The 17711-nt window shown below is 44.5% G+C and overlaps 2 protein-coding genes across 3 annotated transcripts in view; one reads left to right on the forward strand and one right to left on the reverse strand.

The window, feature by feature from the left end:
- Window positions 1-6902, forward strand: part of MCAM (melanoma cell adhesion molecule) — a 71201-nt gene extending 64299 nt beyond the window's left edge. Inside the window, exons 14-16 of one of the 2 annotated variants that reach the window (XM_061592703.1) lie at window positions 1004-1145; window positions 1650-1767; window positions 2629-6900. In XM_061592703.1, the coding sequence (XP_061448687.1) occupies window positions 1004-1145; window positions 1650-1767; window positions 2629-2658 (290 nt within the window). In that variant the 3' untranslated portion in view covers window positions 2659-6900. Of the gene's footprint in view, window positions 1-1003; window positions 1146-1649; window positions 1768-2628 lie in introns of both variants that reach the window. The other variant, XM_061592704.1, reaches the window with a different exon arrangement.
- Window positions 6903-8583: 1681 nt separating this feature from the next.
- The window catches only part of CBL (Cbl proto-oncogene), a 64528-nt gene continuing 55400 nt past the window's right edge, over window positions 8584-17711 (reverse strand). The window contains exons 14-16 of the mRNA XM_061592515.1: window positions 16665-16768; window positions 16136-16318; window positions 8584-12951 (exon numbers count right to left, since the gene is read on the reverse strand). Coding sequence (XP_061448499.1) covers window positions 12668-12951; window positions 16136-16318; window positions 16665-16768 — 571 coding nt within the window. The 3' untranslated portion in view covers window positions 8584-12667. The remainder of the gene's footprint in view (window positions 12952-16135; window positions 16319-16664; window positions 16769-17711) is intronic.

The following is a 17711-nucleotide window of genomic DNA, read 5'->3' on the forward strand; positions in this document are numbered from 1 at the left end:
TCTGCTTGGGCAGCCTCTCCTCCTGGTGCGGGATAGTACCCTGAGGGGCCTCCCCAACCAATTGGACCAACGCATGCTCTTGCCGACTCTTAGCAGTTTGCAGGCTGGTCTTATGCGTCCAAACTCAAGAAACAGCAGCCAGGGCCATGTGTGTGATTTGAAAAATAAATAAATGTATTTTGTGCCAGGATAAAGAAAAGCCACATCACCTTTGCAAGTGTGCCTGAGTTTCTTGTATTTTTTTCCTTTGCTAGGCTTCGGTAGCCACAAGGTGGCTGCTGTCCTGTCCCTCTGGCAATCTAATTTAGTTCCTGTGATTGGAGCAGGTGTTACATGCCCTATCTCTAGCCTATGGCCATTGCCATGAGGGCTAGGAACTTGCTTTTTTAAAAAAGCGCCATATTTGAATACCACATTCGGCAGCTTTTTTGTGCTTCCAGGATAAACACACAGCCCTGATAATAGTGTATGCAGTCTCCCCGTTAATGGATTATGGGGGGAGCAGCTTTGCTGCAAGGAGGCAGCAATAGTATTTCCGTAAGATCCAGGAGGCTTCCCCTCCCTCCAGCTTCTTCTGTGATATTACAGTTCCACGATACCGCCAAAAGCTACTGCAGACTTCTTCAATCTGGTGCACTTAAACTGTTCTGGATTCCCTTGCAGCCAGCATGGCAAATGATCAGAGATGATGGGAGCTGTAATCCAAAACAGGCCCTTGCTACAAGTGCCCTCTCTCTCCCTCCAGCTCTTCCAACGTGGCCATTGCGAGCATTTCACAGCCAATGGCCTAAATTTGTTTCCAAAACACAAACCAGACTGACCAGAAATAAGCCCTATGTTAAAATTCCCTTCATAGCCCTCTGCCCATAGTCAGATGCCCATTTTTACTTAAACCTGCAGGGCTTAGCCCTGATTCGAGCAAATCTTTGGGAGGAAGCAAGGGCACTATTAAGGTCTGTTTTCTTGCTGTAAGAAGAGGAATTTTGTTTTCTCTCCTGCTCAGAGAAGACAACCCAAGAGAGCAAAGGTGTGATAATTGTGGCCGTTGTGATCTGCATCCTGGTGATTGCTATCCTGGGTGCTGTCCTTTACTTCCTGCACAAGAAGGGGAAGCTCACCTGCGGCCGCTCCGGCAAGCAAGAGATGTAAGCACGATACCTTCCTTTACGGCTCTTGGCTGCCTGCCTGCCTCCTTCTCTCCACCAGAGACCACGCTTCTACTCCCGCCCCCAAAAGCAGCTCATTTCTTCTGATCCCAGTGGTGGGTGGGGCTTCAGCTGCCATTGTCCACTGGACCCTTCCCGAGTCATTTTTGGCTCGGCAGCCTTGGGCAGGGGGAGGAGGGTTAAGTACAGCTCCTCTGGAATGAATGCTTGAAAAGATGCTGTCATGGGCCATGGGGTTATGCCTTCTTGTCTTCTGTCCCACTCCAGTCTCTGGGCCAGTGGGGCCTGTAAGTGCCTGCAATGCTGGCCAGACGATACTGGGAGGAATGTGCACACAGGTGGGCTGCCTTCCACTCTGCTGGGCCCAGAGTAGCTGAGCGATTTCCCCCAGGAACTGCAATTCCATGTCATCCTGCCTCCCCCCCCCCGACTCTCGCTCCATAGGGCAGTTTCTCACCACTGTTACCCTCCCCTCCTCCCTAGCACAAAGCCCGAAGCACATAAAGACGAGATTGTAGTTGAAGTTAAGTCAGATAAACTTCCTGAAGAGGCGGGGCTTCTGCAGGGCGCCAACGGTGAGAAGAGATCAGCAGGTGACCAGGTAGGCCAGATTGATGTGGCTAGCAGCACCTGCTGGCAGAAGTGATGGTTAAAGAGGGTCCAGAGTATGTGTTTTTGGCTGTTTCTCATGCAGTGTGTACTCCTTCGCCAAATCCTGGGACGTAGAAGTTCCCATTCCTGGGTTGCAGTTTCCTGTAGCCCCATTCTATTAAAAAAGATCTCAGAAACAGTGGCATTCATGATGGATTAGTACCCAGAGCGGAGATTGGCCCAGCCTATATCCCCTTCCATCATCCCCTCCCGAGTATGCTGTGACCAAGTAAGGGGGCCTGTAGCTCTCTTATTGTCTAGTTTGCTAGTCCCCTGAAGCTTAATAAGCTGTGCTAGTTAACTGAAGATGTGCAAAGAGTAGCATTCTAACATCCAATTGGGAAAAGCTTGCCTCAGGTGCACGGACTAACGGTGGGTTTCTTAAATAGTCTTGTGGCCTAGTGTTGCCAGACAAATGCAGCAGAGAACCAGCAACTGCACCCTATATGCCGCTCCCTGCATGATACAGCTCCCTGCATTTTGCAGGTGCCCTACCTCCAGCTTTCCATCAAGGACAATGTGCATGCCCTGTCATTCTTTTCCCCGCCCTCCGCCTAATGGAATGCTCCTCTGTCCTCGCCTCTGCAGTGTAGCCGGAGGAGTATTTCTGGTCCAACACAGAAAAATTGCCTTGCATGTGCTTTTTCTAAGGTCCCTAGCCAGCCACTCAATCGCATTCACAAAATGGCTGCCATCACCTACCTTGACTACCTACTATGCTGCTCTACAATGGGAAAATAAAAGAGGGTGGCTGTATTTACTAGCTCATAATCAGAATGTAACTGTGTATTTCTTTTGGTGCTTTAAAAAGGGAGAGAAATACATCGATCTGAGGAACTGAGAGACGACTGTGCCCCTTCTGAGATTTCTCCTGTTCCTGCTAAAGAGCTCCCCCTCCCCTTGCTTCCACAGTCAGAGTCTTTCAAATGCACAGCAGCAGCAAGCAAAGGTGCAAGATGGCTCCACGGCAAAGAATACTTTGCAACCCACCTGAAGGGCTTTGAAGGGCAAGAGGAGTAGCTAAAGCAGATGGGCATACTTTTCCTCTAACAGACCAAAAAAAGGAGTCTGGTTTGGAAAATTACTACTTTAGAATATCCATGTTAGAGTTTTGCAGGGGGAGGGGAACCCTGAGCTCTACCATAATTCCATTATTTAAGTTCAGTCCGTTTCATAAAAGAAAAAATCGTAACAGCCAAGTGCTTGCCACAGTGGCCTTAGTTTGAAGACTTGATGTCTAACTGGAAGGGAATCCTGATTTGCAGGCAAGAGAGAGGGGGCTAGTTTTCATTGAGATGGGCTCTTGAAAGCCAGATCTCTCTCAGCTCTTGGAACTGTTGCTGTCCTTTACAGCGAAGTACTGAAGACATCAGTCTAGCTTCAAAGGGGGTGGGTGGGAGGCTACAAGTCTATGGACACTTGGGACTAGCTTTCATTGAAGTCAGTGCTGCTTGCTTCCAAGTAAACATATAGGATAATGCTGTAGAGAGGAGGTTCTGCACTCCAGATGTTACGATAGGAATAAGATTGCCGCCCTGGTCTCCTTTGGGAGGAAGGGTGGGATATAAACCAGGTAAGATCTTTTTGTACAAAAATCCCATCCTCACATGATTTGTTTTTTTCCTGAGACCTTAATAATTCTCCCTTCTCCACAGCTTCTATGTTACCTTACTTGAGATGGTGTGTTTGCAAGTCTTTGAAAGACTCGCCTTTTAATTAGGCAGCAGTAGGAGAAAATGGGGCACTGAAGTAGGATGTTAAGCACATGGGGGTAATTTTCTACAGTTTTGTCTTGAATTGCTTTGCTCAGGTAGTAGCAGCAGCAGCTGTCACAGGGAAAATGTGAAGGAAGCTGGTGCCCATTCCAAAATGATATGGTCACACAGCCTTCAGATGGTGGGTGCTCATGAGAACTTCGTTATCTTTAACCATGAGAGGAAATGTGTTGATATGCTTTCTTCCACCATCCCCGTCCAATGCTTAAGACCAGCTTTCTGCTCCTTCCCACTCCCCAAAATTCTAAATGGACATTATTATTCAGACATCAGCTGCTTCTATACAGAATTACTGCCTGGGAGGTTTGGTTTCCCATTCCCCTCAAAACCTCAGCAGTGAACAGCTTTCAACACAAACTGGGTAAAAACAGTTAAGATTTTGCTCTAGACACTCTTTGTTTTCTGAGTGATTAAAAGTTCAAACTCATTAACCAAAAAGGGGAGATAAGGGGTGTTACGCTTTATGTGTAAGCTATAAAATTTGCAAACAAAAAAGCTTTTGTTATATATTTTTGTTGATGTGTGTGTAAATTTAAGAGAGTCTGAGTTGCAGGGTTTTTATATATATATATGAAAAATAAAAAACTAAAGTCTTCAAGAATTGGCTCTTTGCTAATAGTACACATGGCGAGGAAAAATATTAACCACTACAAAGCACAGTTGAAGAGTTTTTTTAAAAAAAATCTCTGCTTTACACTTGATACATTACATTACCTGCTCATCCATGTTGTGTCCAAAATCCTTCCTGCATTTTAATGCATGCTATCTTCCCTTCTCCACTCTTCTCAACATAAGGAACATTCTCCTAGACTTTCTGTCTAGGTGGATGGGAGTTCTCTCACAATCCTAAATGAAGCCAGGTTTTATAGGCAAGGGAGGGGTTGCAATGTTCCTCTGTGAGAAAAAAATCAACTAGGAAACTAGCACAATAAGATGAGGGAAGTCAAGAGTTACAGAAGGCATTAGAGCCCTGCCCTCAAACACTGGCAATCTTTGCTTAAAGCCCTGTAAGCATTACCTACAGATTTTTTAAAAGCCTCATCTTTAATGGACGCAAGGGTAGCAGCTTAAAGAAAATGCTAAGAGTACCAGAATGCTGAAGTTTAGTCCAGTGGCGTCACAAGGGTTGGTGTCACCTGGTGCGGTAACTCATGGTGTCGCCCCCATGGACCTCCTCCCGTATCAGACCATACAGAATCCTTAGTAATGTTTTTTGTACTAATGTTACTTGTAAATCGTAGTTCCCATATATCACTGAATGTAATGGCAATAGTAGTGACATAAACAACTAGCAAAATTAAAATTACACCTTTGAATTACAATATCATATGCACAGCTCAAATTCTTGCTCTTATTACTAATGGGAGTTAATTATCTTGCATATGCCCATAGTAAATTTTCAGATACTTTCAGACCCTCAGCAATTTTCAAGTGGTCTACGTAGAAGAAAGGTTTGGGAACCCCTGGAATAAGACACCTGCTTATGTTCCTATGCTGCTCTCTCCCCTCATTTAGGGGCCTGGGATGCTTGTGTGTGGACACACCTCACAATTATGGAAAGTGATTCTTAATAATAAGTCTCCAGACACAAAGTTACATAGGTATTTATCAGTTGTTTAGCAGAACATTCAGAAGTGCAGAGTCCCTTCATGATAGTTACAGCCACATACACCCTTTTTTGCTCCTGGATTAAGAATGAGATCTTTGTTAATGCATTCTCTCACAACAACAAACATCTCTAGGAGCCAATCAGCATGAAAGTGGAGAGCGTTAGCAACTGAGAAGAGTCTTCTCAGTGGATGACTCACCTTCTTTCACTCTGATTGGCTCCAATCTGCAGAAAAGGCAAGGAAGCATATTAGAAGACTCTTCTCAGTGACTAACGCACTCCCTTTTCATGCTGACTGTAGGATGCTTGGAGACATAGGGACCCTGCTCCCAAAAAACCGGAGGGACTAAGATCCCCTGGGCGACTACCCTCCTGATGTTTATGGACATGACCGTAATATATTTTGTAAAGTGCAAGTTCGATATTATTTATTAAGTGTGTTTAGGATTACACTGATGGCATTCCCAAATATGTACTTTCACACAGACTTTGGTTTTCCATAACACAATGTTTGTCCAAGCCTCCACACTTGGGGGGGGGGGGGCACTACTTGCACATCAAAGTTGGATACACACCTGAACCAAGACCCAGACAAAAGGGCACTCAAAACAAAAAGGTAATTACAGTGGCTGAGTAGATCTTGTACAGTGGTTATACTGACTGGGCAGCCACTGTCCTTCACATTTTACAAAATACTTCTTCCTATACAAAGATTAAATTTCTGTGTATGAAAAGGTAATCTATGAAGTGGTCTCAATAGTGAGAAAAGTAAACAAGTGAATGGTGATCCAAATGTTTTTCATTCTCCCGTTATGAAGCTAGCTGCCAGATGATGTATCATCATCCCTACGCATGCAGCGTAGACTGAAAAAACAGCACCCAAGCCACCATTCAATACGTGCACGTGTTCTTTCCAACATGAATCTACAGGTCTCAAAAAGTAATGTGTGACAAAGTCCTCAAACACCGTATAACATGCCTCAAACATGGTCTCTTGTTCTACCAGCATGCCTTCACACCATCACTTTGCCAAAACATAAGGATAGGTAAATTGCTTTTAGGGAGCTTCACAATTATGATTTCCTATTTATTTAATCTAAAAATATTTAAAATACATAAAAACAGCCAGGGGAAGATATTGGAGAAATATAAAAGAAATACAAATAAAAAAGGGGGGGAGGTGAAGAGACCTTAAATGTGCTACTCACCATCTCTCAGCCTATGCTTCCCTCAGGATGAAAACAATGGAGAACCATGACCACCCCCAGGAAGAAGGGCACACTTAAAATGTAGAGGAAAAAAGCATCTACAACCATAGTGTGAAATCAAATACTTATTGGGACACAGTATGAAGAAATATTTATATAAACATGACTCTCAAATATGTTTATGAATTACACAATCTGTAAATATATTTATAGTGCAATCCGATGTTTGTTTACTCAGAAGCAAGTCCCAATGTATTCAATGGGGCTTACTCAAACTGGGAAGTGTGCGGAGAACTACAGCCTCAAGTGATAAGGAACTTGTCCTTTTAAGTTGAGACCTTATCCCAGTCTGAGTCTGTGTTGGAATTGCTTTTTAATGTTTTTAAGCCTTTTCTTTTTTTAAAAGCTTTTAAAAAATATTTTCAAAGATGTTTTAATATATTTTAAAGTCTGTTTTTATGATGTTTTAAAGTGCTTTTAGTGCTTTTGTTTGCTGCCCTGGGCTCCTACTGGGAGGAAGGGCGGGATATAAATCAAATAATAAATAAATAAACTTCATTCACCCAACCCAAAATTCAGAATCATACCTCTTTAGGCTGTTTTCCAACTGTTTATTCTTGCTTTATGGTTACTGGATTTTAAATGTCTTTATTTCTTGTTGTGAGCTGCCTTGGTTTCCAACCCTACCTCACAGGGTTGTTGGAAAGACTACACACACACACACTGCAGATGTATAAATACATACAGCCCATATAATAGTTTATTGTTAAACCAGTTGGTCACTGCAGAAAAATCAGTATTAGTTTTAAAAAGATCAGTATTCGTTTCCTACCGAATAAAAACTGTAATACCTAAGTAAGCCCTGCCTACTTGCTTTAAAATAGGACTGGTGGAGGGAGGGACAGAAAGAGAACACACACACGATTCTTTTTTACATTCACTCCAAAGTCCCATTGATTTTCAGCACATTCATAACCATGTCTACTCAAAAGTAAATTCTATTGAATTCAATGGGATTTACTCTGGACATATGGGATTAGCAATGCTTTTACCCCCACAAAAGCAAGTACTGGGAAGGTTTTGAAAACACTGCCCAGGATCTGACTCCTACACACAAGAGGGGAAAAAACTGAAATGTATATACTTACCCAATTTATGAAATTTTCAGATAAACGGGGGGGGGGACCACCATTTTCTGGCCTTGCAATGAGGCTTACTAGACACGGCCACAGGTCAAACAAACACTTCACTGATTGGCTGCAATCCTGAATGGGCGGGGTTAAAGCTACGAAGTGCTACACAGCAGTTTAAAAAAAGATTTAAAGGGGGCGGCTGACGTTTTTATGTATATCTCGAGAACCGGACCACCTAGAAACTTAACTTTTTTTTAATTAAAGCTGAGACTCACCCCCCTCTGATGGTGTCACCTGGTGCACTCCACACACCCTGCACCCTCCGCGTGATGCCACTGGGGGCAGCTGACGGTTTTATGTATATCTTGAGAACCGGACCACCTAGAAACTTGATTTTTTTTAATTAAAGCTGACTCACCCCCCTCTGATGGTGTCACCTGGTGCACTGCGCACCCCCTGCACCCCCCGCGTGATGCCACTGGGGGCGGCTGACAGTTTTATGTATATCTCGAGAACCAGACCACCTAGAAACTTAATTTTTTTTTTTAATTAAAGCTGAGAGTCACCCCCCTCAGATGGTGTCACCCGGTGCGGTCTGCACCCCCGCACCCCCCTAGTGACGCCCCTGGTTTAGTCCTAATTTCTGTGAATTTCCAGATGTTGATAAACACCCATCAGTCCCAGCCAGCATGGCCAATGATCAAGGATGATGCAAGTTGTAGTCTAGCAACATCCCCAACCCTACACTGGTTTTTGAGCACTTGAAATACTGACTCAACAAGCAAACCACATCTAGAGCTAGGGGTTTGATTTGGAAGGCATGTGAGCAGAGATCCTACTTGAACATCCATTCCAGGCAGGCACACTTCAGGCCTTCAGTACAGCCTCAACTGCAACCCACAACTTACTGAGAGAAGCCCCATTCCACAGGAGTTGCAGATGACAAAACACAAGCAATATGCTACAACAAAGAAATTTATTTAAAAATAAAACTTTGTTTTTCTTTTGCTGACACACATGAAATATCTTAAAACCTCCCCACCCACCCTCCACAAGCTCTTTTGTGGGCAGCTTACAAGAATGAAAAATAAATAACATTAGTATAACTTCTAAAACATTAACAATGCATTTGCGGAACAAAATGAGGACTAGACCAAATGAACCTTAAAGCTCAGCTACTCTGTAAGAATATTTACCTTCTGTTCTTATTCTTTACAGGTCTGAAAGGATTAAATACTGCTAATATATTTTTATATTAATGACATTATTATAACTTTTAAAATAGTCAGTGAAAATCTGAAAAAAATTAACACTGATATTAAAATTGGTTCTCAACCTTCAGGAGAAATAAAGCTACCATTTATTCCTCTCTTCCACCCAAAGGTAATTTATAAGTTGAGCTTTCTAATCCCCTTCCCCTTGCAGTTTTAGTCGCAAGAACAGTAGTTGTACAGTAGGGCCCTGCTTGTCGGCGTTCCGCTAACATGGTGGCGCCAGTGGGGCGATCAGCTGTAGCTCAGGGTGATCCAGCCACCGCGCTCCAGCTGACAGGGATCAGCTGGAGCACGAGAGCTCCCTGCACTCCAGCTCATCAGCTGGAGCGCGCAATCAGCTGTAGTGCGGGAAGCTTGCATGCTACAGCTGATCCCCGTCAGCTGGAGCTCCCTGCACTACAGCTGATGGTGCGATTAGCTGTAGGGCGGGGAGTTCACGCGCTACAGCTGAGTAGGGTGCCACTTTCAGGCGGTTTTCACTTTTTGGCAGGAGCCTGGAACAGAACCTGCCGTATGAGTGGGGCCCTACTTTACATTAGTGGGCTAGCATGGCCACCAACGGCAAGTTACACTGCTCCAGAATTGGCTGCAAGGTGACATTCATAAAGCCACACTCCAATTCCCCAAATACAGGTGCAGCTCTAAAATAGGGATGCAGAGTTTGTAAAAAAAACCACCTGAACATCAGCAAACTGAACAGGCACTGAACATCTAATACTTCAGGAAAAAATCCACAGGAAACTCCTTGCTCAACTGCACATGGGAATAAATAGGAACCTCAACAGCACTCTGGCCAAGACAGGATTCCTGGCAGATGGCCCTCCATCCCCACAGCACCTGCAGACAAGTGCCCCTGAAGGTGACAGGAAACTTGGCACAAGACAGATCCCGACATGTGCCTGAAGATGCAGCTGTATTTTGCTCCCAGTCTTATACTGTATCTGGGGCACTTTGTTCTGTTTTAAAAAACACAAACGGCACAAGTGTTGCGATTGTTTGGATGGCCCACACAATCAACTGGCTGTGTTTAAATCCTGTATCAGAGTTGCACTGCCTTCAAGTCGTAGGGCAGCAAGCAACATGGGCAACTCACCGACAGTAATGGGGCACAGGTAAGGAAAGCCCGCTTGGGCTGAACTACACACCACCACGTCAGCTTTGGGGCGACAGCTTTCTCCTTTCAAGGAGCAGCTCCACGGTTTTCTCTGGTCAAGTTTTTAAATTCTGTCTTCTTCAGACTCAAGGTAGGAGATACAGCATTTTCCCCATCAAAAGGCACTATGCATTTGGCTTTAAGTTAATTAAGCTGACCTTTTTCATATCAAGAGACAGGAAAAATAATGGAGTAAGGTAAAAAAATTAAAAGCAGCAGGGAACACATCCCAGGAAGCGTTTTCGCTTTACCTCCCTTGTGCTTGCAAACAAAGACATTCATGTGGTTCAAGGAGAAAGCGCCATGTGAAAGTTCTCTCCTGTAAGTGTAAGACACAAGATGTGGACAAAAAGGACACATGGAGTAGGGTATGATCAGCGGTACAGGCTACAAGGCTTGCCCACAGTTGCCTAGTCCACAGAATGGTCCCAACAGGCAAAAGGCTTCTCAAACCAAGGATGATCCTGCTCAAGAGTATGGAGAATGTCTCACATGTGGCCCATCTACAGAGGCAAATTGGTTCTGCTGCTTTGCACAAAGGCAGTCATTAAGGCTGGCTGCAACAAAGCCTCCAGTACAATACCAGCAGCTTCCCCAGGTAACTGGGAAATCAGCATTGCAAAGAGCTAGTCCTCATCAAATTGGCTCCAAACCAGATGTGGAGTCAGCAGCCACTTTGGGGAGAAATATCCAAGAGGAGTGTCCAATGGTGTTTCCAACTTTCCATACTGCGTAGAAAAGTGCAAGTCCCTTGATTCTTAAACTGCCTGGCCACAACTCTACCTTTGTTCACCTGCTCCTAAATGCCATCAGCACCTCCAAAGGCTCCAAAGCACACTGTAGCCAAGACCTCCTAGGTGAAAATCTTCACAGTGCTCCACACGAAAGCAGCAAAATCGGACTGACACTGACACTGTCTGTCCCACAGCGTCAGACAGCTCCTGCGTGGAGCAGCAAAAGGCTCAGACAAGGGGTGCAGCTGCCAAGTCAGCAGCTTGGCTTTTGCACACGCAAGCAACTGTTAACTTCTCCCAGTCTTCAAATCTTCATAGTGTGCCATGCAAACAGCACTGCTGGCAATTAAAACCCATGCCAGCCAGCCACCATTCACAGCACCTGAACAAATAGGTGCCATCTCTGGCATGCTCTGCAGTTATTTCCCGGGGGTGCAAGTGCAAGGGGATAGGTAAGGCTGTTGAGAGAGAGACACGTTCCACATAAGCAGCCTCTCCCTAGGGCCCCTCTTCTAGTGGAAAATGGACCCCTGTGAGAGGAGCCAGTGCTACTTAAGCAGGGCAACTGCAGGAAAAACCAAACATGCAATTTATTTTGAGGTATAAACCTTCATGTTGTGGCTAATGCTGTAATTGGGGAGACTGTTGGGAAGGCTTGGGAAGCGCCTGGATGAGGGAAAATGTCCGTCCATCAGCCAGACTGTGGCTGTCAAGACCCAAATCCATCTCTTTCTAAACCTCCATTAACCTGCCACAAACCCCGAGAGCTTAAAATGTAAACAAGGGCATCATTAAATGGCCTTGCAAAAGTGACACTAATCTTTTCTCCCCCCCCCTTTACAGTTTCATCTGTCCTGTTGTATGACAAAAGAACCTGAACTTTTTTTTAATGTAACGAGCAGGAAGAACCTCTGCCCCGACCTTTCACATCATTTCACAAAAGCCCTGCAGAGTTGTTGCATTTTGAATGCTGAGTTGGTAAAAAATATTTCCATGAATGCTGAATGCTGCTGTCCATATTAATGCAGAAGCAGCCCAACACAAAGAACTAGAGGAAGGGCGGAATCTGACAGCCACAAGGCTTCTAGATGCCTCTAAGTCAACATGCCACGTTGACCAGCAACAGTGTCAGGAGTGTTACAATGTAGCTGCTCCAGTCCTCCACAATCTGGATTACACAGAAGCACAACAGCACAGAACACTCAGGGGAAGCTCAGCAGCACCCAATTCTGCCATCACCAACACCACAAGTGCAGGTGAGAAGTGTTGCATCAACAATGCCTTAGAATCCAGTGTGTGGCAAGTAATGCTGTCAACAGGAGGAGTCCAACTGAGAAAGAGGAGCCAGAATGATTGCAGATGTAGAAAGGGAACAATCAGAACAAATGGGGCAGGGGGAAGGATGTTGTAGCAGAAGGAAGCTACTGAAACCACTTCCTTAGTCAAGAATCTATACTCAGTAGCAGGTGGTCTAAAAAGCCTGAGCCATATCATACAGCAGCAAAGAGGCCCAAATTCAGTACCCTGAACCACAGGAGGGCACACCATGAGAAATGTGGAGATGCCGTTCAACACATTGGCATCCAGTTTGAATTCACAGCACAACATACATCCCAGCAAGCCCCCAAGCCTCCCCCCCTTGTCCACCAAGAAAGGAACCAAGAGGTCTTTTAAAAGCAACACATCTGTTCTCTCAAACTAGAACGTGCAGGACGGAGGGAGCAAAGGAAGGAGACTCCAAAAGACACAGACGGTAGAGGACACACCTATCTGCTCCATTTCATTCCGTTCGCTTTGAAACCTGGAATTGCATGAAACCCTGATGACCGATTCTCTGTAGAGGCAGGCCTGCCTTCGCAGGAAGTCTCTCGTGGAGCCTGTTACCTCCTCCAGGTAGAGCTGGGCAGGAGACTGCCCAGGCAGGTTGATGCACAGGGGTGTCCCAGGCAGGGCCAGGGAATGTGCTATGTGGCCACATGGGCGGGGGAGGAAATGGAGACAAATTCCCGGAGAATATTTTTTGCCATATCAATATTGTTATGGGCAATGACTAGGGCTTTCTGGATGTCCTGATATGAGTAGCCTTGGCTCATGAGGTTCTCGATCTCGCTAGAGAGCTGCGGGGAGGTAGCAGGGGCCGGCCCTGGTACACTGCCTTGTAGGCAGCTGCCGGCTTTCCGTTCAGAGTTTATCCTCCGAGGCAAAGGTTTAGGAGGCCTCTCTGGGACCTGGGAGCCATCAGAGAAACCTGGAAGAGAATGAACCATGTGATGATTGACAAGGAGAGGGCAAGTGTTTTTAAAGGTCACCTTTCCTCAACCTAAACAACTCTTTGGCATCTGGGAATCCATGGCTGGGATTGTTCTCTTTGGCTAGAGATCCAAATTACATCTCTTCACAATTAAATCCTATGCTTAACATTACTATAATTGCAACCTTGTATGATGAAAGATGCGCAGCCACGTATTTCAGAAATTCAGTACAGTAGGGGCCCACTCATACGGCAGGTTAGGTTCCAGATCCCTGCCGGAAAGCGAAAACCGCCAAAAAGCAGATCAGCTGTAGCGCGGGGGTCTGGAACCAAACCCGCTGATCGCACCAGAGGAGGAGAAGATCAGATCCTCCCCTCCTCGGGCACGATCAGCTCGAGCTACAGCTGATCTTCCCCTCCTCCAGCACGATCAGTTGGAGTGCGGGGAGCTCCAGCCCCCCCTCCAGCTGATCGCCCCGCTGGCGCCATATTAACGGAACACCGAAAAGCGGGCACTGAGAAGCAAGACCCTACTGTAGCTGAAACACTCGGATACAGTGCCTTGCAAAAGTAATCAGACCCTGACCAATGCTCTCATATTACTGAATTACAAATGGCACATTGTAATTTCGTTCCATAGATATTTTATTTTGCAAAACTGAAACTCAAAATCAATTATTGTAAGGTGAAATTGGTTTTATGTTGGGAAATGTAAGAAACATAAAAAACTGAAACATGTTGCTTACATAAGTATTCAACCTCCACACGTTAATATTTGGTAGAGCCACCTTTCGCGGCAATAACAGATTTACATCTTTTGGGGTAGGTATGTACCAGCTTTGCACACAGTGTCGGAGGGATTTTGGCCCATTCTTCTGGGCAGATTCACTCTAGGTCATTCAAATTGGTTGGATGTCGCTTGTGGGCCGCAGTTTTCAAAGAGTGCCACAGATTCTCAATGGGACTGAGATCAGGACTGGGCCATGTAGGACGTTCACCTTTTTGTTCTTGAGACGCTCCAGTGTTGCTTTGGCCTTGTTCTTGGGATCATGTCCTGCTGAAAAGTGAATTTCCTCCTAAGCTTCAGGTTTGTAGTGGACTGAAGCAGGTTCTCTTGCAGTATTTCCCTGTATTTTGCTCCATCCATTATTCCTTCGATTTTAACAAGATGCCCAGTCCCTGCTGATGAGAAGCATCCTCACAGCATGATGCTGCCACCACTATACTTTACTGTAGGGATGGTGTGTCTTGAGGCATGGGCAGTGTTAGGTTTGCGCCACAAATAGCTCTTTGAGTTTTGGCCAAAAAGCTCTTAGTCTCATCTGACCACAAAACCTTTTCCCACATCGCAGCTGGGGCACTGTCATGCTTTCTGGAAAACTCCAGATGTGCTTCAGATGGTACTTTTTGAGTAGTGGCTTCTTTCTTGCCACCCTCCCATACAGGCCAGTGTTATGCAGAGCTCTTGATATGGTTGACTGGTGCACCATGACTCCACTCCCAGCCACTGAACTCTGTAGCTCCTTCAAAGTGATTGTTGGTCTCTCTGTGGTTTCTCTCACAAGTCTCCTTCTTGTTCGAGTGCTGAGTTTTGAGGGACGGCTTTTTCTGGGCAGTGCCTGGGTGGTGTGATGCAGCTTCCACTTCCTGATTATTGATCCAACTGTACTCGCTGGGATATCCAAACACTTCAATATTATTTTATACCCGATCCTACTCTATGCCTTTGTATTACATAATCTCTTACTCTTGTAGAATGCTCTTTGGTCTTCATTTTCCTTCAGATCCACAGTGTGACCAATGATCCTTCAACAGCGGGGGTTTTATCCTGGCAGTGTGACAGGTTCACAGGTGGAGGCCAATGGTAGGGCAATTTCTTTCATCTGTGTAAACTGGGAGCTTCCACAGCACAGGGGTTGAATACTTATGCAAGCCACATGTTTCTGTTTTTTATGTTTCTTACAAACATTTCCCAACATAAAACCAATGTCATCTTACAATAATTGATTGTGAGTTTGTTTCAAAATAAAATATCATACAGAAAGAAATTACAATGCACCATTTGTAATTCAGTAATACGAGTATTTTTGCAAGGCGCTGTAGCTAATTAGTTTATTTAGATATACCTGCACTGTTCACACAATCTCAGCGAGGAACATTAAAGCACAACAAAACAATATTTCATTTAAATACAACTTAGATGTAGAAACAGACAATATGGTAACAACATAACTACACCAGTGAGGCAAGAAACACCACTTTAGTCAAATGTTTAAAAGAATCACCAGGAATTTTTCCTGGTGTTGAAATTCCATCTATGCTGGTGCTGCTTGCTCCAACTCAATAGCTGAAATCAAGTACTAGCCCTCTCTTCACCCCATGGAGGTTCAGAAATGGCTATCCTTGTGGTTTCACTTGCGTCATATCTGGTGTGTTGATGTTAAGCAGAAGTAGCCTTCAAGCTGTAAGCATTCTGAGAAATGCACGACACAGTGCAAGAAAAAACCACACTGCCTGCCAAGTTCCCAGCCTCTCTTAAAAACAAAGACAGGAAGAGCGTGTGTGAGTCATTCTCAGGACTCACTCCAGAGCACAAAGGGCAAAGGATCTGTTCTCTCCTAAATCAGGACATGGGACCCATGGGTTTGCCATATCAAAAGCCAGTGCAAAGTGCCCTTGGCAAAATGCTGAGAACAGCTTGTCAACCACAACACATATTCCTGCCCTATACTGTTTATGAACCATAAAGTTGTGCAAGAGAGGAATCAAAGGCTGGTTCATGCATACATGAGCCACCTACCACACTGCAACACAGCAAGGGCCATACACACTGATGCCAGCCGGCTGGTAGAATGTCCCTCTCACAAAGTCTCAGCTGGTGCCTACTTTATGGTCTTTTCAATGCCAGGTGAAGCCCTGCTTATTTTCCAAAGCATTTTATTCATCTCTTTAAAATTGGGGCGGGGGAGCTTTTGGGGGATATACTTTCTGAAATGTTGAAGATGCTGTTTAATAAATTTATGCTGTTGAGAGTCTTGCTGTATCCATTATATTCTTTGCTTCTAAGTTTTTATGCTTTACATTGTACATTGGTTTTATGGTCCCAATTTGTATTTTAACATTTGTTTGTTCCTGCAAGCAACCCAGAAAACTTTTGTCACTGGGTGGCATATCAACCAACCTGTCAGAACTTCCCCATCCAGGGAGGCCCGGCTGAAGGCAGAGGCTGCATTGGAGATATCAGAGAGTGTGCGGCGAGCCAGAGTCAAAGGGACGGCTGTTCTGGGCACGTCATAACCATCTTCTTCATTCTCCAACTCCTCAGGGCCATTGCTGGCATTGGCGGCAGCTGTATCCCCTCCACCTCAAAACACACAAAAAAGAAATAGCTCCATTAGCTCCAGCTCCTACAGACCTAGCCATAGTGGGATTTTTTCAAAAGGGGAACACTTCACAGCCAAAAGCCCAAACCAGAGGAAGCTGCACAGAGATTGAAAGGTGCCGTGTACAGCAAGGAAGCAAACCTGTCCAAATGTCACTGATTGGGAAGCACCTGGAAAACACCCCCCTTTTTTGTTTTATATTAGGCTCTCTTTACTGTTACCCTAGTTTCCTCATGTAAAGCAAAAAATCCCATAAGTAAAAGTAAGAAATCCATTCTGTAGTCTTCCTCCTGGTTTTGCTGCGATGCTTCCCCAGTGGAAACTTACCAGAAATAATGGCAGCCTCAGAGCCAGAAGGGGATGTCTGGGAGTAGATGTTGAACATTGCTTCATAGGTACACCCGTCTATTTCCTGGTCACACTCCAACGCTCTGAGCAAAGAAGGAAGCATGCGCTTCAGAAACTTGGTTGGATCCTGCAGCAGAAGCAGGCCGCAAACACCCAGAGCTTAAGGCCCCACTGTTGACATATCCTGACCAGGTGCTGTCAACTATCTTACAAAACTGGGCTCCTTTAGTTCCACACATTGTGCAAGCTTTTAAAGCACCACTGGCCATCACATTTTCAAATGCCTTTCTACTCCAAGCTATGCGGAAACTTTGTAAACAACTTTTAGTTACATATGAAAAATATTTTAAATACAAATACAATAGTCTTTTTATAAAAAAAAATGTTACAATAATGTGATTTTTGCTATATGATCTGCTCTTTGAATGAGTCTTCATGTGATGAGAGTAGCCATTTGCCACACCAGAACAAACATTAGCATTTGTAACTCTCCAGATGTTTCTGGACCACAATTCCCATCATCCCTGAGCGTTGGGCCACGCTCTGATGGGAGTTGTAGTCAAAGTATATCTGGAGGGCCAAAGGTTCCCCATCCGAGGTTTAAAAGATATAGATCACCCTGTTTTCAAGATACAAAGTTGTATTCAAAATGGAATTTCAACATTTCCCATACAAAACTAACCTCTGAGCTACTTTTGTTGTTGTTGTCAGTAACACACCTTTAATTTATTAATTTATTTCTTTATTGCTTTATATCCCACCCTTCCTCCCAGCAGGAGCCCAGAGCAGCAAACAAAAGCACTAAAAACACTTTAAAACATTATAAAAACAGACTTTAAAATACATTAAAACAAAACATCTTTAAAAACATTTTTTTAAAAGCTTTCAAGACATCTTTTTTTAAAAAAGTTTAAAAACATTGTTCTAAAAAAATGTTTAACAACATATTAAAAAGCAATTCCAACACAGACACAGACTGGAATAAGGTCTCAACTTAAAAGGCTTGTTATTTATTTATTTATATTT

Source organism: Rhineura floridana, chromosome 12, assembly GCF_030035675.1.
Source record: "Rhineura floridana isolate rRhiFlo1 chromosome 12, rRhiFlo1.hap2, whole genome shotgun sequence".
NCBI lineage: Eukaryota > Metazoa > Chordata > Lepidosauria > Squamata > Rhineuridae > Rhineura > Rhineura floridana.